The 21,693-nt window shown below is 52.1% G+C and overlaps 1 protein-coding gene across 1 annotated transcript in view; it reads left to right on the top strand.

Moving 5' to 3' along the window:
* The window catches only part of DNMT3A (DNA (cytosine-5-)-methyltransferase 3 alpha), a 101,251-nt gene that overhangs the window by 48,019 nt on the left and 31,539 nt on the right, over positions 1-21,693 (top strand). Inside the window, exons 4-6 of the mRNA XM_010840688.1 lie at positions 2,139-2,409; positions 8,257-8,300; positions 8,753-8,899. Of these exons, the coding sequence (XP_010838990.1) occupies positions 2,139-2,409; positions 8,257-8,300; positions 8,753-8,899 (462 nt within the window). The remainder of the gene's footprint in view (positions 1-2,138; positions 2,410-8,256; positions 8,301-8,752; positions 8,900-21,693) is intronic.

Genomic DNA, 21,693 nt, shown 5'->3' with positions numbered 1-21,693 from the left:
CCCCACCCCCACTGCTGGGGCGCACACACATGTGTAGCCTTCCGTGGTAGGGTTTCTTCCTGGAAGCAGGCCTGCCCAAGCCGGTCCACATGCTCCCCTCCCCCGGAGAAAGCAGCCTGGCCAGGCCTCGAGGTCCCTCTGTATGCCCTCAGGCTGCTCTGTGTAGGGAACCTCCTCCAGGGCAGACTCTGGCTTTTATTTCTGTTGTTTTCTCCAAGGCCCTTGTCCCTCTTTGCTGCCTCTGGGGTTTCCTCGCCGTACAGCAGTGGGCTCACTGGTGAGAGTGTGGATCCCTGGGGCAGAAGCGGCCTTGGAAACTGCGGGGCCTGCCAGGGAGGGGCTGGGGAACCCAGCGCTCAGTCAGGCTTTGGAGTACGTTCTTCAGGGGTATAGCTATCTGGAGGGAGTTTGGCAGGATCTCTTTCCTCAGACTTGGATGGGCAGACCCTCTTCCCCAGCCAGGCCACTTCTAGGACTCTGGCCTATGGAAATTCACAGGTGCAGAGAGCTGTAAGTGCAAGAGGTTCTCTGCAACAGAAAGCCCATCAGCCCAAAGCTCACCACTAGGAGACGGTTTGAATAAATTAAGGACCATCCTTTCAATAGAATGTTGAGCAGCCAAGGCAGAGTGAGCCAGATCCATACGCGCTGGTATGGAGAGGTGCCCGCTGTGCTTGCGAAGTGAAAAAGCAAGTTGCAGAACAGGATAAGTCATATGATCCCTTCTTAGGGGGGAAAAAAAAATTCTGGATCTGGATGTGTGTGTAAATACGTGTGTATAAACACGCAACTTATGTATGACTGTAGATGCACAGGGAAAAAAGTCGAGAAAAGATACTCGCCAAACTGTTAATGATGGTTCACCTGTGGGGAGTGATTCTGGAGGCAGGGAATTGAAATAGGGGCTTTAACCTTTCAATGCTATTCATTTTTGTGTGGTTAGAATTTTTGTATGTGACTGGCTTTTATAAACAGAAAAACAGAAAACAGGTGGGGAAACTGAGGCACACTCTTGAGCAGCACCTTCCTGAGGCTTTTGCTGAGCTTGTGCCGCGCCTGCCCTCCACCAATTCTGCAGGGGAGCCAGCAGACAGGGCTGCGGCGGGTGGTCCGGTGCCTGCGGGTGTGGCAGAGCACCAAGCACAGGGGGACTCGTGTCTCTCCTGCCCTGAGAGGACACCTCTGTCCCTTCTGAGATGTCCTGGCCTACCTGCCCCCGGATGGCCGAGGGCCAGATGCTCGCCAGGCTCTGTCCTCACAAGGTGTGTGACCTCGAGCTAATCACAAAAGTCTCTGGGAGCCTCCCCAGGAGGCCGGGTGCTCTGAGGGGTAACGGGTGAGAGGGAGCTTCGCCCACCGTGCAGTGACACTTAGGAGGGACGGTTATGACAACTCTCAGTGTGTTTCCTGTAGCAAGCTCAGTTCTGAGACTCCTGGGGACAAAGCACGACACTTCCTTTTGGAGGGGAACATGGCACCATGTACTCCAGACTTGCTGCAGGCCACTGTGTGCTCTGGCAGGAGGGACTTGGCTCTCCTGGGGTCTGAGCACCCTCGAGAGGCTGTGGGGCCAAAGCTGAGGGAAGGAACAGTGCTCAGGTTGGGGGAGAGGAGGCCCCCCTTTCACCCTCGCACTCCACATGCCAGGCAGCAGCTCAAGAGGACAGCCAGAGGGGCGTTGACACAGGAGTCAAATCAGCCCGGGGTTACTTGGAATCCTCTGGGGAAGTGTCCTGGTTTGAAGTGGGGATAAAATGAGGAGCATTCCTTTTCAGTGGGGGCCACAGGGAAGACTTGGGGACCCCCCCATCACTTCAGTGAGTGGGGTTGCTGTGAGCTGGGGTAAAGAGCTGTAAACATGTTAGTAATGAAGACAACTAGCACTTGTCAGGGCTTCACAGTTTACAAAGCACTTTCTCATACATTTTCCTGTTTTCTTCACTGGAGTCCACAGACCTTTTGACTTCAGAGGGTGAAGCCCTTGAATCTGAGAGAAAAAATTGTGAGTGTGTTTGACTGCATACACATTTATGTGAACACCATTTTCTGGACAGACGTAATTTTCACCAGAATCTCCAATGGGTCAATGAGGGGCTGAAACCACTGGTCTAACGCTCCCTTCATGTTTATCTTTGCAGGTGGAAAGCAGTGACACACCGAAGGACCCCGCTGTGACCTCCAAGTCCCTGTCCATGGCCCAAGACTCAGGCCCCTCAGAGCTGTTACCCAACGGGGACTTGGAGAAGCGGAGTGAGCCCCAGCCAGAGGAGGGGAGCCCCGCTGGAGGGCAGAAGGGCGGGGCCCCAGCAGAGGGAGAGGGTGCCACTGAGACCCCGCCCGAAGCCTCCAGAGCTGTAGAGAATGGCTGCTGCACCCCCAAGGATGGCCGGGGAGCCCCTGCAGAAGAGGGTAAGTCCCGGGCACAAGGGGGGAAGCCTCTGCAGGGCTGGCTGGGATCCCCCTGAGGGTTAGAACTCAGGGCCTGGAAGGTCCCAGGAGGCACCTGCTGGGTGGTGGCTGAAGGTCTACTTGCTAAGGCTGTGTGCCCTGGAGGCTACTGGCTGGATATAGCCCACGCACGTTTTATTTGACCCAGGCAGTATTTTAAACATTAAAAAGAAAATTAATTGCCAATATTTCAAAATCAAGAAATTTCACATAAAAATCTGGAGTTTTGGCTTCTCATGGAAAAAAAAACAAAACTAGATTTGGTACGACAGTGAGTTTGCAGAATGCTAGTGGTTGCTGAACTGGGGTGATGGCTGTCTCCCCACAGGCTGGTTGTTCTCTTTGCTTTCCATCAGCCTTGGCCGCGCCTGCTCACTCTTCTACAAGACCTGCGGCTCTTAGGGATCCACACATTGGAAGCCCCTGGCCTGGGCGCTCGAGGGCAGCAGGTGCCCTTGTGGGTGTTATAATCGCCGTCAGCCTTTCCCAGTGCAGATGTCCTAAGCCCACCACAGTTCAGCAGACGGGACTGAAGTTCAGTGGTTGCAGAGTAGGGGAGGGGTAGGGCAGGTGGGGGTGGGGTGTGCACTGCCCAGCCCAGACCTCTTCCTCTAGGGACTTTTTGGCCTAGCCCTGAAGCCCTGGAAAGTTGCCCACTTTTTTCTTTCAGGTTAAGCCAGCGATTTCAGGGCCAACAGAACTGTAAACATGTTAGTAATGAGGACAACTAGCATTTGTACAGGGCTTCACAGTTTACCAAGCGCTTTCTCATACATTATCACGTTTGATCCTCCCAGGGCCCTGCCAGGTTGTTTTGCATATGTGCATTTTAATTTCAGAATGCCTTCCTTCCAAGAGTACATGATGGGGAGTGAATCAATCGATTAATTGGCGTGACTTAATTTCGCATGCTTCCAAACCTCATATTCATGCAGGGTAGAGAGCATCTCCAGAAGAGATTTCCCAATTTATTAAAAAAAAAAAAATCTTTCATTCATTTACTATTCAACTAATATTTATGATGCCCCCACCACGTGCAAAGGGCTTTCTGAGGTACTCATTCTGCATCTGTGGTTTTATTTACTCTCTCAGTCTTCTTCAAGAGGTATTATGAGCCTCATCTTAAGGTGGGAAAAAATCAAGGCTTAATGAGATGTAGTGACTTGCTCAGGGACCCCAAGCCTGTTGGCAGATTCGGAATTCATTCGTCTTGGTCTCTAGCTTCAGAGTCTGTGTGCCCTTCTCATGCCCCCTGCTGTTCTGGGGGGTGGGATTGATGTGGCGGCTGGTCCTGAACTCAGCACCTCTGGGGATGTGTCCTGACACGCAGAGGAGTGGCCATGCGGCCTGATTTGAAACAGGAAGAAAGGGAGAAAACGCCATCTCCCTTTACAAAGGCCAGATATACAAGAGCAGAACTGGGAACCCACCGGCCCTGCCCACCAAACAGGCAGCTCTTGGGACCCCACCATAGCTCGCACCCAGCTGAGGCCCAGGGCTGGGGCAGGCCTTCCTGCCTGTTGGGATGGAGCCAGCACTGTGAGGCTGCTCTTAACTCGTGAGAGTTTGCTTTCGGTTTGGGATTTCCCTGTCCTCCGTTCTCAGGAGCAACTCCTCTAGTTGGTCAATAGGGGTTTATTAAACACTTACTTGACGTGTGCCGGGATTTGGGGAAGCTATCATGAACAAAAACCTGGTTCTTGCCCTGGAGGACCTCAACAATCCACTGAAGAGATGGACATTAATGAGAAATGCACACTTACAAGTGTGTGTTTATACACAGAGATAAGTTCTCGAAGAGAAAATAAACATGATTCTCAGGAACTGTAACAGAGGAGCCCCAGACAAGCTGGGCTGTTACACCTAAGCAGAAGGATGAGCTGGGGTTTACCAGGGGAGGGGAAGCGCAGGGAGGGGGTGAGAACAGGTGGGAGGGAGCAGGGTATCCAGGGACGTGACAGAAACCCACACGTGTGTGGAATGGGGGGAGGGAGGGAGAAGGGTGTTTGACAGGGGGACAGCAGATACAGCTAGCGCAGCTTCAAGGCTGCCCTCTCAAGGGGTGACATGATCCGCTTTACGTTTTGAAAAGATCCCTTTGCCATCTGGATCCTGGGATGGAACAGAGGGGCCGGGAAGCAAGATGAGCAATCAGGCGCCGAGGGGAGGATGGCAGATCTGGAGAGCTGTGGATAAGCGCCAGGGACAGGAGGGGGCCGGGCAGAGATGATGTCAGGGTGACTCCTGGGTTTGGGACTTTCGCACATTGAGTGGATCCTTCTCAGACTCTTAGTACAAAGTGCAGTGGGTGAGAACATCCCCTGTGTCCTTGATCTCCAAAATTTGGCCTTGGAGCACTCCTGTGTGGCCTCAGCTATTGAGGCTGTGGAGATGCTGGCAGGGATCAGAGCTGGGATCCCTGAAGGTCACGGTGAATTGCCTGGATGCGGAGACTGGTGAGCTGGTACCTAGAGGGGTGGGCAGTGGCCTACTGGAGGCTTGGCCACCGGTCCAGCAGTCAGCCCCATAGAATGCATACGCAGCTGCTTGGTTCCAAGAAGGAAGGAGACTGAGGCCCCAGGGAGAAAGTGACTTGGCCATGGTCTTTTCAGGGGCCCCATCTGTCTCTCCCGGAATCCCTCTCATTATTTCCTACACAGGAAACATGGAGGACTTTAAAGCAGTCTTGGCCTGGGCACCCTCCTGTGTGCATGTAGGAGCCCCAAATCCTGATAGTACAGCCAGGAGAAAGGAGGAACAGGGGAGATGATGAGTAATAAGGACAAGAGCCACCTGGACAGGCAGGTGGTGGCCTTGGAACTGCTCCTGCACTCCGAGCATTAAGGCCATCATGGTGATAGTAGTAATGATGGTAATGTAGCTCTCTTTTTTACTGAATATTAACCATGTGTTGAGTGTTCTATGTTCTTGCTACTCAAAATGGTCCATGGACCAGCAGCGTCTCCTGACATCACCTGGCATGTTACAAATACAGAGTCTCCAGCCCCACCCTAGACCTACTGAATCAGAATCTACATTTGAAAGAGATCCTCATGATTCTGAGGCATATTAAACTTTGAGAAGCCCTTCTCTTTATGTAATTCATTTAATCCTTGCCAGCATCTAAGGAAGACTTTTATTATCCCCATTTTTCAGATGGGGAGACTGAGGGTTCAGACAGGTTAAGTTAGTTACTGAGATTATACAGCTTGGTGAAGGGCCAGATGAGGGTCAGCACAGAGCTTCTCTCTGCTTAGACTGACACACTAGTACTCGGCTAGTAACTACCCTCTGAGGCCAGCCTGACCTCAGTCCTGTCATTGGGATTTTGGTTCATTTTAAAGGGAATTTGGAGGTGACCCCCTGGCAGAGTATAGCCTCAGACCAGCAGGTAAGTGTTAGAAGCACTCTGGCCTCCCCTGCCCCCAGGACCTGAGATGCCCCAGGGTTATGTCCAAGCCTGCCAGGGCCATCCTGGAAGACGCACAGCCACCTGGCCCAGCCTGCGACCCTGGGTCTGGGCCGGGAGCAGATGGACGGCAGAGGGACTGTCCAGAGAGCTGCTGACCACCCCCTGACTCAGGACAAGCGCTGCATTCTGAAGCAGCCCAGTTGGTTGTTTTGCTGGGCCGGGCTGGAAAGTGTGTGTGCGATATCACTCAAGTGGGCATGCGCGGAATCTGTCAGGGAGAACATTCCAGAAAGAAGCCAGTTGGAAACCGCATGAGGAAAAGTAGTTCTGTTTCGGGGAGCATGGGGGCTGGGGAAGGAGGAAGAGGGGAGCCTCAGGGTGGTGCGATGTAAAAAGGAGACAGCCGGCTTGGGAGTCAGGAGCCCTGAAATCTCAGCTCTGGCAGTAAGTCCCTCGGCTCCCCGGCCCCCGCCCCCCCCCCCCCCCCGCCCGCGCCTCAGTTTCCCCCTCGAAGGGCAAGACAAGTACCCCATCATCTCGACAATTCCTTTCAGCCCCGATTCTCGGTAATTCTAGTGAACAGAGGATTCCCCACAAAGCCAAAAGCCACGGAGGGTCCCCCGGAAGAAAAGTCCCAGGCGCCGCGTGATACGAGGGTGGGCGCCCCCTCCTGGCCGGCCCAAAGCCTGGCCGGGTGGAACGCCGGGGGTCTGAGAGAAGTTGGGGGGCGGGGACCCCAGGGAAGGAGGGAGGCCCGGAGAAGGCGGGCGGGAGGGGCAGCCCTGCCCCAGAAGGCACGAGAAACAGTTGAGGGGCGTGGGGGGCGGCTGGCAGTTGTGAGGCTAGAGGGCCTAAAGGAAGCACGAGGAAGCGACAGGGAAAGTCCGGTGAGACGTACCTTAAAAGGCCGGCTGTGTACACAGCGCTGGCGAGTTAACACGCGCCCCCGCTTCCTCCCGGCGCCCTGGGCATCTGGCACCGCGGGGTCCACACCTCCCAGCAAACCCGCAGGTGCAGCCCTGCCTGCCCTGTCCCCAGGCTCCAGGTCATCGAAGCCCAGAGTGGAGCCGCAGGTCTCCCTCGGTGAGTGAGAGAGGGGGAAAGAAACAGCCTCTTCAGGGGCCTGGGGATTCTGAGACCTTCAGTGCTGTGGCTGGTTTCCGCCTCACAGCCAGGAGATGCAAGAAGGGCTGTTTTTTCCGTTTTGGGCTCTTTGTCTCCCCTTCACACTGCCCACAAACCCCCTACCCCCAGCCTCCCAAGTGACCTTGAGCCAGCCGTAGTGACCTTCCTGCTTTGGGGCCAAGCTCAGCAATCTTGGCTTCAGACAAAGGAGTTCTGGGGCCCAGGTGAGAGGAGGCTCACCCCCCCCTCCACACACACCCCAGCCTCCCTGCCTCAGCACCCCCAGTCTCCAGCAGGAAGCTGGAAGGCATAATTAACCCAACCCACAGCCAGGCAGGGCTGCAGACTCTGGAGTGTGCCAGTGAGGAACCTGAGAGGGACAGGACCAGCGTAGGAGCTCCAGGACCTTCTGGAGCTTGGAACCTGCAGAAGGACAGGAGAGGATAAGGCCTCCCTGCCCCAACCTTTAAAGGCTGTACTGCTGGGGCTTCAGCCCCCAGGGGAGCCTTCCCTTCCAGGAACTGGAGTCCAGGCCAACTGAGGAACCGTGGGGAAGAGGAGCAGGGAAATGCTGTCTGAAGCATTAGCAGGGTTATGTACCTATCCTCAACAAGGAAAAAGCTGGGAGAGATTACAGAACGACTGTGGAGAGTGGGAATCCAAGGCTTCTAGAATAAAGACAGAACTCAGGGACCTGAGAATGGGGTACAGAGGCAGATATTCATGGTAGAAGCATGGTGTTGAGAGCTGCAGGAGCACCTTAGAAACCATTTCCAGCATCTTTACTTTCCACATGAGGAAACTGAGTCTCAAAGAGACAAAGTTGCTTCAGTAGTCTTGCTCCAGTCCCCATGCGCCCCCATCCTCCCACCCCCAGAGCATCTTTGCCACACCCCACACCACGCAGTCTGGCCTCCCCTCCAGTAATTGAGCTCTCTTGACTGGGAGTAGCCAAAGGGGCTCTTTCCAGACCCTCCTGTGTGCCTGACTCACTCCATGGGCCAGAAACCACAGCCCTGGCTTTTCTGTTGTTCCTTTGGGTTTGGGCCTCCAACCCTGCCCAGGTCCTTTTTCTGCCCTGGCTGCGCTCTGAGTCCTGGGGCCAGCATGATATAATGCCTGGCACACAGTAGGCCATCAGGTTTGACATAGGCGCGACCAAATGGTTGGAGAAGCCCTATCCCCGAGGCAGGGACCCCAGGCACAAGGTGAGGCCTCTGAGCCACTCCTGTAACTCTGCCGACAGTCCCTTTGTTCTTCCCTCTCCACAGGCAAAGAACAGAAGGAGACCAACATCGAATCCATGAAAATGGAGGCAAGTGTTTTCCTCAACCCCCAGGGGCTCTATGGATCCTGATTCTAGGAGAAGAAAGCCACCGCTCTGACCGACTGTGGCGAGTGTGTGTGAGGGGAGCCCGAGGTGGCCCCTGGCCCCTTCTGTACTTGTCCCTCCGTGAGGAGCAGAGGAAGTGGGTGTGGAGGTTGGAAGGCCCCCAGCGAGGCAGCCAGCTGGTCCCCACTCGAGACCAAGCACCTCCCCTTCTGTTTTATGTCCTGCCCCACATCCCGCCCCCATCCCTCACTCCTTACACCCAGGCAGGGGCTTGTCCCTCACTCCAGGGCCGGCATCTCTGGCCAGGAGTCAGAGCTCCTGTGTTCTGTATGAGGTGAGTGCCTCCTTGGTTTCCCCTCCAGGAGGAACGACCCTGCAGCAGGGCTGTCCACGCCCACCTTAATGCCGGTCTGTCTGTCGTCTCTCTGTCCTAGGGCTCCCGGGGCCGGCTGCGGGGTGGCCTGGGCTGGGAGTCCAGCCTCCGCCAGCGGCCCATGCCGCGGCTCACCTTCCAGGCGGGGGACCCCTACTACATCAGCAAGCGCAAGCGGGACGAGTGGCTGGCACGCTGGAAAAGGGAGGTGAGGTGCCTTCTCTGGCCTGGGCCCCAGCCTGTCCCACAGAACCGGGAAACTGGAAGTTAGCTTCAGCCACCGTCTGTGGCTGTTGTCAGGCCCCGGCTGAGCCTCAGTTTCCCCTTCCCCTTCAGGTTAACCTCTCACTCTTACAGGGAACTGCTGGCTCCCTAGGCAGTGACTGCGCGTCCTTTGTTATTTCCACAAATGTTACTGGACTCTCAGCGTGTAAGCAGGCAGTGTCTAGGCCTCATGCATGTATAATTCCTACCCTCATGGAGCTGACATTGTGATGGGGGACATGGATAGAAAACAAGTTAGAGCTCTTATTAGAGTTGAAATAGAGAGTAACAAAGGCCTGCTTTAGGTGGGGTGGTGTGGAGAGGCTTCTTGGAGAAGGCGGCATTGAAGTTGAGACCGGAAGGAATAAAAGAGCTGGCTCTGTGAGTTGTGGGGTGGGGGAGAATATTCTAGGCAGAGGAAACAGCACAAGCGAGGCCCTGACTTGTTCGGTTGTGTAAAAGACCGGTCTTCTCAGAGTGAACCAAGCAGGGGAGAGAGTGGGGCCAGATGAGAGGCGGCGAGGGGAGGTAAGCAGAGGCCGATCGTACAGAGCCTTGAGATCTGGGCCGGAAGCTGGTTTAACGCTGAGTATCCTGAGAAGCCCCTGAAGGTTTCTATGCAGAGGAGTGATTTGATGTAGATTAAAGGAGCAGCAAAGGTGAAGGAGAGGGACAGATCTGGGCTTGCTAACCAATGGGAAGGATGTGGAAGGGGGGAGGATGGACACGGCCCACAGGGGTAATGCGTGTGCTGCTGCCTCAGGTGGGAAGACTAGAGGAGGAATGGGTTTGGGGTGGGAGGGAAGCAAGTGTTTAGTCTGAGATACTAAGGTGCCCGGATCCCAGAGCAGAGGGAGGTCCAGGCTGTAGATGCAAAGATGGGAAGGCACAGAGCCACAAACACTGATGAGCTCACCTAGGAGACTGGAGAGAACCGAGATGCATCCCGGGCCTCGGTCCACAGAAACCCTGCAGTTATGGCCACATGAGGTAGGGGCAGTGGCAGCAGCGGTATTGAGAAGGGGCCTGGGAGGAAGAGCCTGGGAGAAAGGAGAGAAGCTTTTCCAGAGGCAGGGGCCACCCTGCCCCGTGGAGGCTGAATTGAAACAGGCTGGTTGCACCTGCCCCCCCGGGGGCAGCGGGTGACTTTTCTAAGAGAGGCTTCCGTGCAGATGAGGAGGGAGGAAGCCAGGCCAGGGCTTCAGCAGTGAGAGGCGGTGAGGCGGTAGAGACCAAGGGGCGAAAGCAGTCCCCCCGAGCAACCACTGGGGGACTGCCCTCCTGTGTGTCTGATGAGCAGAGAGAAAGCGTGTTGACCAGGAAGGGAAGGGACACGCCATGAATTGCCACCACCTGGGGCCTTTCACCTTCACTCTCACTGGTCTTTACCCCAGGCCTACAAAGGAGGGTGTTATCCCTTGTACATTGTGTGAGAGCTTGCTCTAGAGAAAGTTCCAAGCCAGGTGGGAAAGAGAGAGGCTGGTGGCTACTTGATTGTTTCCATTTCCTCTGGGATCCAGGAAGGCAGAAATTTCTCTCCTGGAAGAGCTTGGAAAAGGGACAGGACAGCCTCTGCAAGGTCTCTGAGCTTTAAGTGTGGTCTTTGGGATGGAAATTTCGTTCAGGACTTGGGGCTATTCCTCTGTGGTCGGTGGGAGGGGCTTTGCTTTTTAACTACTTGTTATGTGGGAGTCTGTGCTTTTGCTCTCCTTTAGCCCTGGGGCCAGAAGCTAGATATAATGCCTTTTATACTTGAAGGGCTTCCAGAAATTTGGTGATCCTTAAACTACTTAAAGAACATTTATGGAGGCCTGCCCTCAGTTGCAATTAAAAAAAAAAAAAGGTAGTCTTTTCTTAACTCACAGGGAAAAGTAAGATAATAGATACATTTTCTCAATCTTAAAATTGCCACTAAAATTTATTAAAAAAAATTTTTTTTGGCTGCACCACGTGGCATGTGTGATCTTAGTTCCCGACCAGGGATTGAAACCGTGTCCCCTGTGGTGGAAGCACAGAGTCGTAACCCCTGGACCACCAGGGAAGTCCCCCCAACTAAAACTCAGGGTGAGGGATCGGGCACCTCAGGCAGAGCATCGCCAAGGAACATAGACTAATTCTGCCTGGGGTCACCTTTGCATCAGCAAGAGGTGGCTTTTGGCTTTTAAAGGATGAACTTGAATTTAGGGAAAGGGGAGGAAAGGCGAGGTAGAAAGAGACTTACAGTATGTGCAGAAGTTCAGAGGAACAAGACTGTGTGGTCTTTTCGGGAATGGAGGTCCATGGTGGTGGATGAAGGAGCACAGGATGCAGGCTCAGAGCAGCAGGAGGGTGGCTGGGGAGCTGGGCTTGTGTGAAGGCTGTGGGGCTTCACCTGACCCCACTCTGCCCCTGGTCCACATGCCTCACCTGTAGAGCCTTCTACCCTCAAAATATCCCCCTCGGATTAATTTCCTTTTCCCATGACCTCCCTGATCACTCCACACTGTGAGGTCTGCTCTTTACCATCTGAGTTTACCTGCCACCTTAAGCTTTAAAAAAAAAAACAACTAAGAAGACTTAGAATATCTCAAAATAAATGAAATTTAAAATAATTGGATGAGAAAAATGGGGCATTTCCAACCCCTCTGCCGAGGCAGAAGTGGGGGTTCCTGCCTGAGCTGGGATGCTCATGTCTGTCTGTCCCATCTCCTATTCTCTGCACCTCTGTACTCATCCTTGTAAGGATTAAATTCTGCCTTAATCGTTACCAGGCCCTGCAACAGAGCCAGCAGCAACTCTCCGTTGTCTCCCTATCATGTCAGAAATCCTCTGGCTGTTTCTCAAGACTTTGACCCTCACTGTGACCTCCACAATGGCTCCACCCCCCGAACCCTGCCACTACCATTCTCTAATAGAACAGTCCCTGTGAGAGACCGGGTCTCCCCTTTCTACTTCCTTCCTGCTTTTGTTTCTGCTATACTTTCCCCTCTTCATTCTTCAGGGTTGAGTCCGAGAGCTGTTGCCTCCTCCAAGAAGATCTCTGGATTCTCTCTAGTCCACACTGCCCTCTTCCCTTCTCTGCACTCCTGTAGTCCTTACCGTTAATATTGTGGGGTTTAGCAGTCAGTTATATTTCATAGAGTATTTTTCACTAACTCTTACATGTCTTCACCAGTTATGCCAAACCTGATAATTGGGCAGGGGAGAACAGGCTCTGTGAATAGCTGTTGGTTGGCTAAGCAGTTGAGAGGTGGGTAAATATGAGACAACTTCTTGGGGAGCTCGGGCCCAGGCCATTGGTTTCTGGGGGTGCTGACAAGTGTACCTGGAGAATAGTGTGGGGCTGGGGGACTGAGGGCAGGCTCCCATGGGTAAGGCGGTGCCTGAGTCTTCTCCATCCCACATTCCTGCTGTCCCCACTGGGTCGCCACTGTTCTTGAGCCAAGGAGAACTTACCTTGGCCTGGCAGAACTAGCCCAGGGCGGGGTGTGGGGAGGAGAGACGAGAGGCACCTTCCCCCAGAGGAGGGCAGTTCCAGACTCTTCTTTCTGTTTTCAGAACAGCGTGGCCCTGAAGGAGCACTTTAGGCTTAGGAAGGGCTTTTCACAGGTGTTACCTCATTAACCCTCACGAGTGCGAGGCAGAGGCCTGGCCAAGCGGCTGGAACTGTCATCAAGCCAGAAGGCCTGAGGGCTCCCTGTGTGTGTCAGTGCTGTGGTTTTAGGACGCGGTTATAGCCGGTGATGTTATGACTCTCTTTAATGTCTTCACCCCAACCGATTCTAAATTGCTTCGGGGTCAGGAAACCATGTCCTGCTCTTCTAGAATCTTGCCTCTTTCCTGGCTTCCAACCCAAATGGAGGGACTCCTGCATCCTCAGACTTACTAGATGTTTAATACGTATTAAATACTGATAGCAAGTAATTGGGGGCTTCCCAGGTGGCGCTAGTGGTAAAGAGCCTGCCTGCCAATTCAGGAGATGTAAGAGATTTGGGTTAGATCCCTGGATCAGGAAGATCCCCTGCAGGAGGAAACGGCAGCCCACTCCAGTATTCTTGCCTGGAGAATTCCGTGGACAGAGGAGCCTGGTGGGCTGCAGTCCATGGGGTCAAAGAAGAGTCAGACACAACTAAAGCGACTTAGCGTGCACACAGGCAACAGTAATCTTCTGTCCACATACTCCAGTCTGTCCTTTCCTCCCTTCTCTCTCCTGCACTCAGAGCCCCCTTCTCTCCCCACAGGCAACACAGCCTTCGCTTTCCTGGAAGTGAGTCCAGGTGCCGACTTGTCCACTCACTGGACCTGGGACCTTCTGCATCACTTGACCACCCCATCCCCGCCTCGCTCCCCCGCCACTGCTTCTGCCCCTCAAGCTTAGGCCCCAGCACTGTTTGTAGACTTTGGTTGTACTCTGCTGTCCTGTGTGCGTTTCATCTTCATGGAACCCCACTCACCAGTTTGTTTTCTGCTTTTGCCCAACCCAAGCTTGTTCAGCACAGGCCCTCTGGGCACCTCTGCCCCCAGGGCTTGCCGTTCAGGAGGTACTCTGTAAAAGTTTGCTGAATGAATGAATGACTACTTCTAATCTCAGAGTTGTGTGGGTTAATAAGGTGTATAGAACATGTACAGCACAGGGCTAGAATATAATAGGACATGCATAATTCTTTAAAACTGATTTATATAAGTATTACACAAATACATTCTTTAAAAAAAAAAACAAAAAACAACCATCCCTCCCAGTGACTTTAATTCCCCTACCAGAGGTATCTGGTGCTGTCTTTATCCATCTATGTGTGTGTGTAAATTTATAAGTTTGCTTCACAGTTGCTTTTTTTCGCTTTTCCTTTTTTATATAAATAGAACCACACTATAGTTTCGTTTTACAGCTTGGTTTTTCACTTATGATAAGTCTGGGCAATCAAGCCACGTAATTACTGTTCTCTTCCACCGTATGAATTACCATGATTTTATTTAACCATTCTCTTATTGGTGGACATTTGTGTGGTTTACAGTATTTTACTGCATAAGCACCACAGCAGTGAACATCCTTGGTCATGTCTCTTTGTGCTTCTGTTTCTCTCAGATAGATACCTAGAAAGAGAAATGCTGGGTTGAAAGGAATGTGTATTTTGCATTTTATACAGTGTGCCAAATTGTCCTCCAAAAAGGGCAGTGCCAACTTAGGCTCCCGTAAACAGGGTATGAGAAGATTTTCACCTGTGCCAACATCAATATTTTGCTAATCTAATGGGTGGGAAAAACACTATCTTGCTATGATTTTAATTGGCATTTCCCAGATAAGTGAGGTTGGACATCTTTTCATATGTTTATTGGCCATTTGTACTGCTGCTCCTGTGAGCTGAGCAAATGTTGCTTCCTTTTGCTTTATAACCCTGCAGTCTCAACAGACTTGCTTCCTGTCGGCCCTGGGAAGAACAGCCTGAGTGTCCAGCGGGTCATCTCCTGCTGTGCTATATTCCATTTAATAAGCTATCCCCAAGCACCTTCGGTGTTGGGGGGTTGAGGGTATTGTGCCGGGCACTTTGAGAAGAAGGAGATGAATTAAGTGTGATCTCCTGGGCTTTAGTACAGGAGATGTGAGAAATGGCAACGTAAAGTAGACCTTTAAGCACTAAAACCAAACTATTAGCCAAGTATGTGGGTAGCAGTTTTAGGGGATTCCAACTGGCAGACGTTCCTAGCTTATTCACCATATAGTGTATAAACTAATGAAAACCCGAACCCTTACAGGATGGCCTCAGAAATAACATTGCCCTTAAAGGAGATGATGCTTTTTAGAGCCGATGTGACACATGTACTTTACCAAAAGGCTGAACGAACACCTTTTAAAGGCACTGTTGTGACAGCCTATAATCAGTAGTGAGTTCCAGGGCTGGCCCTTAGGACAGGCTGTGAAACTGTCATCACAGAGGCACCCGTTGTCTCTTCAGTGGACCAGCTGTTCGCCCACTGGAATGTTCACTCCATCTGGTGGGGCGGGTGTGAGGTGGGCACAGAGAGAAGAGCGCTGAGAACAACCCCCATTTTTTAGTGGTGAGAAAACAGTAACGAGGTACTGGGTTCAGCAGTGCCACAGCCAAACCTGAAATAGGCCAGAGGGGTAGCTTTGTGAGCATCTCCTTCATCTCAGGTGGCTCAGCTGGTAAAGAATCTACCTGCAATGTGGGAGGCCTGGGTTTGATCCCTGGGTTCCATGGACTGTACAGTCCATGTAGTCGCAGAGTCAGACATGACTGAGCGACTTTCACTTTTCACCTCATCTCAGGGACAGTGCTGGGAGCGTTAACGTCTGCCACAATCCTAATGATAAAGTAACTTTGTATTTCAGGTTTCACAAAACAGAGACCACCGCTGTGGCCCGGCCCAGATCAGAAATCTAAACCTAGGTCATTGGGTTAGGCCGTCCATGTGTGGTGTGTGCTCAGTCATGTCTGACTCTTTGCGACCCATGTACTGTGCCAGGCTCCTCTGTCCATGGGACTCTCCAGGCAAGAACAGTGGAGTGGGTAGCCAGGGGATTTGCTTCTCCAGGGGATCTTTCGACCCAGGGATTGAACCCCCATGTTTTGCCTCTCCTGTATTGGCAGGCAGATTCTTTACTGCTGTGCCACCTGGGAAACCCTAGGTGGTCCATGAGCTAGTCCAGCGGTTAGGAATCCATGCTTCCATAATAGGGGGCCGAGGTTTGATCCCCAGTTGGAGAACTAAGATCCCATATGCCATGCCTCAGCCAAAAAATTTTTTTTTAAATAATAAATGAAGCTAGGTCAGTGCAGGTACAGGAAACTCCTGCTAATCCTTCAGCTCAGTTTAGTGGGTTCACCTTCCCCTAGGAAACAAGACTCGCTACCTTGTAAGGAAATCCCATCCTTGCTGGCCAATCATGCCCTGTTCCTGTTCCTGATGCCTCTTCTGTCAGTGGGTGGAACTTATGCTGGTCCAGCATCCTTGGGAAGGCGCTCTTGCAGCTCTGAGCCACTGTACTCCCCCAGTCTGTGGACTGTTTTCCCTTAAATAAAGGACATCAGACTTGTTACTAAATTGTATTATTTTTGTCATTTCACAGGTATACTATTCACAATTACTATAAGAGTTAATTTTCATCCCTATTTTACCACTAGGAAGCTAAGACTCCTGTAGGTGAGGAGATAAGAGCCATGTGGACATCCTTGTGGACAGGCCTGTGGGCTAAACCAGACTCCAGATCGCAGGCTGCTTCTGTTTCACAAACAACTCCACTAGAACTGGGTCTTCCTGGTTTTCAGTCTTGGCTTCCCCTGAAACTATAGGACGGGGTTGGAGGGAGCTCACTGGCTCAGCCCTCTGTCCCTGCCGCCTTGCCCCACCTCGGCCGCAGGTCTTCAGGCCGCAGGGTCTTGCCAGGTTTGGGTCCCTTTCACCCTGGGGACCCCTTCCCACTTCCTTCTCTACTCCTTTGGTCCTGAGCCTTTGCCCTTGAACTGCTGTTTTTCTCATGATTGGTTTTGATGTTGTGAAATCAGATTAAGTAAATGGAATGAGATTCAGGAGGCCTGGTTTCTGAGTATAGCCTCTGCTGCTGCTGCTGCTAAGTCACTTCAGTCTTGTCCGACTCTGTGCGACCCCATAGACAGCAGCCCACCAGGCTCCCCCGTCCCTGGGATTCTCCAGGCAAGAGCACTGGAGTGGGTTGCCATTTCCTTCTCCAATACATGAAAGTGAAAAGTGAAAGTGAAGTCGCTCAGTTGTGTCCGACTCTTAGCGACCCCATGGACTGCAGCCTACGAGGCTCCTCCATCCATGGGATTTTCCAGGCAAGAGTACTAGAGTGGGGTGCTATCGCCTTCTCTGGAGTACATCCTCTACTCAGGATCAATTTGAGAAGGTTGTTCTCCTCTCTGTACTTTAGTTTCCTCGTTTGTAGCAGGGCACAAATAGACCAGATGACCCCTGAGATTCGGAAATAGCATAATTTAAGGGGAGGCGGACTGAAGTCATGACCTGTAGCTCCCTTTGTCTCCTTGTATGGACGTCCTAAATTAAATGTTTGAGTGAATTCTCATACCTCACATACATGCTTCTTTTAGAGGCACATACATAAAGCATCTTAATAAAGATGCTTAGAAAAAACTTTCACAAAATTCATGTTTTGTGCTAGAATCTAGCTTTCCTCTTCATGGTGGACCGCTTTTATTGTGTTTGCTGCCAGGATCAGAAATGGCAGGGCTTGCTACTCACCTGGGCGAGGGAGAGTCTTGAAGCCACCACTAAAAAGGTGATGTTGCAAACACACCCCTAACAGGCACATGTTCCTGGGGCATTTCCTCAGCTCAGAAACTGCACATCCCTGTTCTGGCTTTGGTCACCATGTGCCTAGCTAGGTCTGCCCCTTACTGCTCATTTTCTCTTCTTTAGTCACACGATCACCCTCTATCATTTTGAGAGTTACAGACCTTGACTGAGCAAATACTTTGTGCTCAGGCTTTCAGAAAACTCCATATGCATCTGGGTCTCCGCCACTTTCCCACATTTTCTAGACACTAAAGAGACACGTTTAAAGGAAGGTCAGAATCCCACCCTGGCAGCGGTAGGCAGTTAAGTGCTGCAACCCAGTAAGGGTTAGGATAGAAATAGGAGGAAAGGAGCCATGGGAGCAGCTAACTAGCCCTGCCCAAGGAGGCTGGGAAGGCCTGTGTAGAAGAGACATCTTGCAGGCTTGCTACTGGGATAGGAGTTTTCCTGATGGGGACAGTGGGGGAAGGGCACTGAGTGGGATCTAAAAAAAACCCTCTAGGAGTTTGGGATCTAGAGCACCTCAAGATTTCTTGCATTTTTATTTCAGCTTTCAGAAACAACCTCATAGCCCTCGCTGTGAGGCAAACAGGAGAAGATCCAGTGGTGCTATTCTCTCTTTGCTTTCATGATCAGAGCATTCGTTAAGGAGGTCCCTAGGATGCTCGAGCACGGGGGGTTCAGCTGGACTGTGTGACTCTGTTAAGGAGTACTCTAGATGTCGTAAACGGACTTGAGTCTGTATTTACTAAATACATGCAGTACCATGCTGGCACTGGAGGAGACAGTGGACACGGTCCCTGTCCCAGGGCACACATGGTCTAGAGGAGGAGGTGGGAGTGCCCACCGTGAGCCACAACATCAGATGGAGCATGGGCCTCGGCCTGTGCTTCTGCCACCAGGAGTCTGGTGAGCATAGAGGAGGGCAAGAGAACTTCTGGGGGAACTCCTGGAAGGTTCCCTGGAGGAGGTGTCCTTTGAGAATTCCAATAAGGATAAATAAGGAAGGCGTTTCAGGAAAAAGAAACACTGAGGGCAAAGACAAAGAGGCATGAAGCTTCTGGGTTGGTCAGGGAACAGCGTGAGAGCTGGTAACTAGGTGTGGGAATTGGCAAGGAAGTGTAAGAAGAGATAAAACTGCAAAGGGAGATGGTCAGATTGTTACAGCCTCCCTGTCATAGTGAGAAACGTGGGCTTCACTGTGCAGGAGGGAGCTGGAATGTTAGAGAACCGGATGTGTATTTTGGGAAGGTAACCCTCCCTGGCTGCAATGCAAAGGGACCCAAGGAAGGTTAGAAGAAGGACCAGTTAGGAGGGCGTTTCATCTGATTTTGACGAAGGGGCCAGGCAGTGGGAGGCAGACTTGATAGAACTGATACAGTTTGCCTCTGGTTGGAGGGAAGGGAGAAACTGGGCTGGTATTTGGGGGCTGGGGTGAGTGGTCATTATATGAGCTAGGAAATCCTGAGCTAGGGAGGAAGAGCAGGTTTGGAGCAAGAAGGTGGTATGGACTTTCCATTTTCTTAAGGATTTATTTTGATGGTCAGAAGCTTTTCATTTGAACAAAATCCAGTTAACCAAATTCTTCTTTTATTGGAGTGTGTGTGTGATCTCTGAGTTCTCTGCCTACCCTAAAGTCATGAAGATAGTCTCTTAGGAGGAGTAAATTTTATTTATTTGTCTGGCTGTGTCAGATCTTAGTTGCGGCATGTGGGATCTTTCGCTGCAGCGTGCAGGCTCAGTAGTTGTGGTGGGCAGGCCTTGTTGCCACATGCCACAGGGCTCAGACCCACATCCCCTGCATTGGAAGGCAGATTCTTAACTGCTGGACCACCAGAAAGTTCCAGGAGTGGACTTTTAAGTTAGGTTTTGGACAAGCTGCTTTTGAGAAGCCAGCAGAGTGGCTGACAATGGGGAGGGGTTTAGCAGGCACTCAGGAGTCATCCTCTAGGAGGGTAAGTGCAGGCTGGCAAGCAGGGAGAAAGGACCAGGGTAGGGAGGGTCAGCTCACCTACCTGGGGCTTCTGGGAGCAACCAGCTGGCAGGAGTGCCAGAACAACTGAAGGACCACTAAAGACCCTCTTTTCACCTGTCTGTGGAGCCTTTTAAAAGAGTTGCCTTTTAAACAGTACCTAGATTCGCATAAACAGGAGACTGCACTTTTTTATTCCTACTTTTGCTTAATCTGAGTTGAAAGTGAAAAATTAAAAATACACTGCCCATTATTCCTTAACTAAAGAGTCATATAGCGTCTGTGAAGAGTTCTTATTAAGGGATGGCAAGTCAGAAAAACAGTAAAACTTGCTCACAGTGTGCAGTTGGCATGGGAGAGGGGGAGGACCCGGATGGCCAGAGACCTGACGGGTTAGAACTGAGTGACTAACACACATACATTCTGGAGCTATGAGGCGGAGACCCTGGTGTGATTCCTGGGAAATCTGATTCTCTAGTCAGGTGCCCATGGTTCTGGGGCTTGTGCAAGTTTGAGAACCACCCAGCTTCAGGTGATCGGAAGTAAACCAAACCCGACACAGAAGTGTAGTGAATAGTGTTACTTGCTCCGCCGTGTCCAACTCTTTGCGACCTCATGGACTGTAGCCTGCCAGACTTCTCTGTGCATGGAATTCTCCAGGCAAGAATACTGGAGTAGGTTGCCACGTCCTTCTCCAGGGGATCTTCCCAAGCTGGGATCGAATCCAGGTCTCCTGCATTGCAGGCAGATTCGTTACCACTTGAGTAAACCGGGAAGCCACCTGACACAGAAGAGATTCCTCCAAAGATGCATTTATTGTGTCACCCACCACCTGATAGTGAAAGACAGGGAAACCTGGCATGTTGCAGTCCATAGAGTTGCAAAGAGTCGGGCACGACTTAGCAACCGAACCACCACCCCTGCCCCAGTCACCCTCACGGGGTCTTCCTGCACATTCGCATTACCTGGGAGTCTGTTTTAACCATTGCTCTCTGGGCCACCCACCCTGGATTCAGTACACTTGGACTTTAGTTCTGGGCCCAGGCCCAGATCACTCCGAAAGGTGTCCAGGTGATTGTAAGGGCTTGAAACTCAGGCCGTGAACACTGAGCTGTGGAAGAAGTATGGGCTCTAACGCCAGCACAGCTAGAGAACTGTTTTCCAATAGAGGTGGGGGGAGAAGACCGGAAAGGACTTGGTGCAGGAATTCAAATGTTTCCTTTGGGATGGAGATGGTAGGCGGTCCTAGTGTTTTCAGCAACGGGTTTACCCCAAGGCTTGTCTGCTGGGCTCCTCCTTGGTCTTCGCTTTGGACCCTGAAACTTGAGAGGGTCTGCATGCCTGAATCTGAATGGTGGTCCCTGGGGTCCCTCCCTTTGACCCCTGGAGCCTGGGGTGGGGGAGGGGAGGAGAAAGCAACCCTGGCAGTTCAGGTTTACCTGGTTCCTTTGGACCCACACCCCCCAGGTATAAAATTAACAAGTCTCCCCAGAGTCTAGTTTGTAAAGCAAAGTGACTGTACACGGTCAAGCTAACTTGTCGAAAGGTTCTTTCCAAACCTCTTACACGATATGCCCTCCTGACTTCCTTTGACCTTACCTGTAATACTCAGTAGATATCTGTCCCATCAGACTGATTAAGAAACTAAGATCCAAAGAAGCTAGGCACTTACTGAAAGCTTTGTCATCAGCTGTGATCCTCTGCTCCCATCCTGCCCCTTCTATTCTTTTTCCTGGCAAGGGGCAGGTGAGACCTGGGGACCTGCAGCACCACTGCCTCCACCCTTGCTCCCTGCCCACAGCCTGCACTCGGCTCACAGGCAGGGCCGTGCTCACCCCGCAGCTCCCAGTTAGGGGCTGGAAGTGATGGGGCGGGAGAGTCAGGTTTGTGGAGAGGCCTTCGTCTTAAGGAGCAGACCTGGAGCTGTCGGGAAAGAGGGGGCAGATGGGCGAGGGCAGAAAGGAGGCTGCAGCTGAGGCTTCAGGAGCTGCTGGCAGGTCTGGCAAGTTGAGACTTCCAAGCATGTAGTGACTGGGAAGGGACGGGGGAGCCAGGAAGGAAGGGATGGGAGAACCAGGGAGAGAGGCAGAAGAGATGGAGACGTCAGGGGTCAGCGAGGAGGTGGCTCCCAGACCCTGCATTTTACTCTGGATCAGAATGTTTGTCAGCAGTGGAATGTAGAACAGGCAGGAGGCCCTCGGCGGCTCGCCTCCCTAACATGTGTGCATACAGCTGTGCTTGTGCATCTCGCTGGGAAGCTAACGCAATTGCAGATGCCCCCAAAGATCTGCTGTCTGAGAAACCTGGGAGGCTGGGCCCTGTCCTGGCTCACCGTCTCCCATCCTCCCTTGAGTCCTCCTGCCTTGACTGGTTCCGGCCGCCTCAGATTTCCTTCAGCACACAGAGAAAGCATCTCTACCACATAATTTACCATCTAATTGCATGCTGTGTTGAATGAGCGCTGTGGCTTCATGTGCGGTGGGTCCTGGGCACAC

Source organism: Bison bison, unplaced genomic scaffold (genome assembly GCF_000754665.1).
Source record: "Bison bison bison isolate TAMUID 2011002044 unplaced genomic scaffold, Bison_UMD1.0 scf7180017864145, whole genome shotgun sequence".
In the NCBI taxonomy this organism is placed as follows: domain Eukaryota; kingdom Metazoa; phylum Chordata; class Mammalia; order Artiodactyla; family Bovidae; genus Bison; species Bison bison.
The sequence above is the reverse complement of the archived record's forward strand: the minus strand, read 5'-3'. Positions and strand labels throughout refer to the sequence as shown.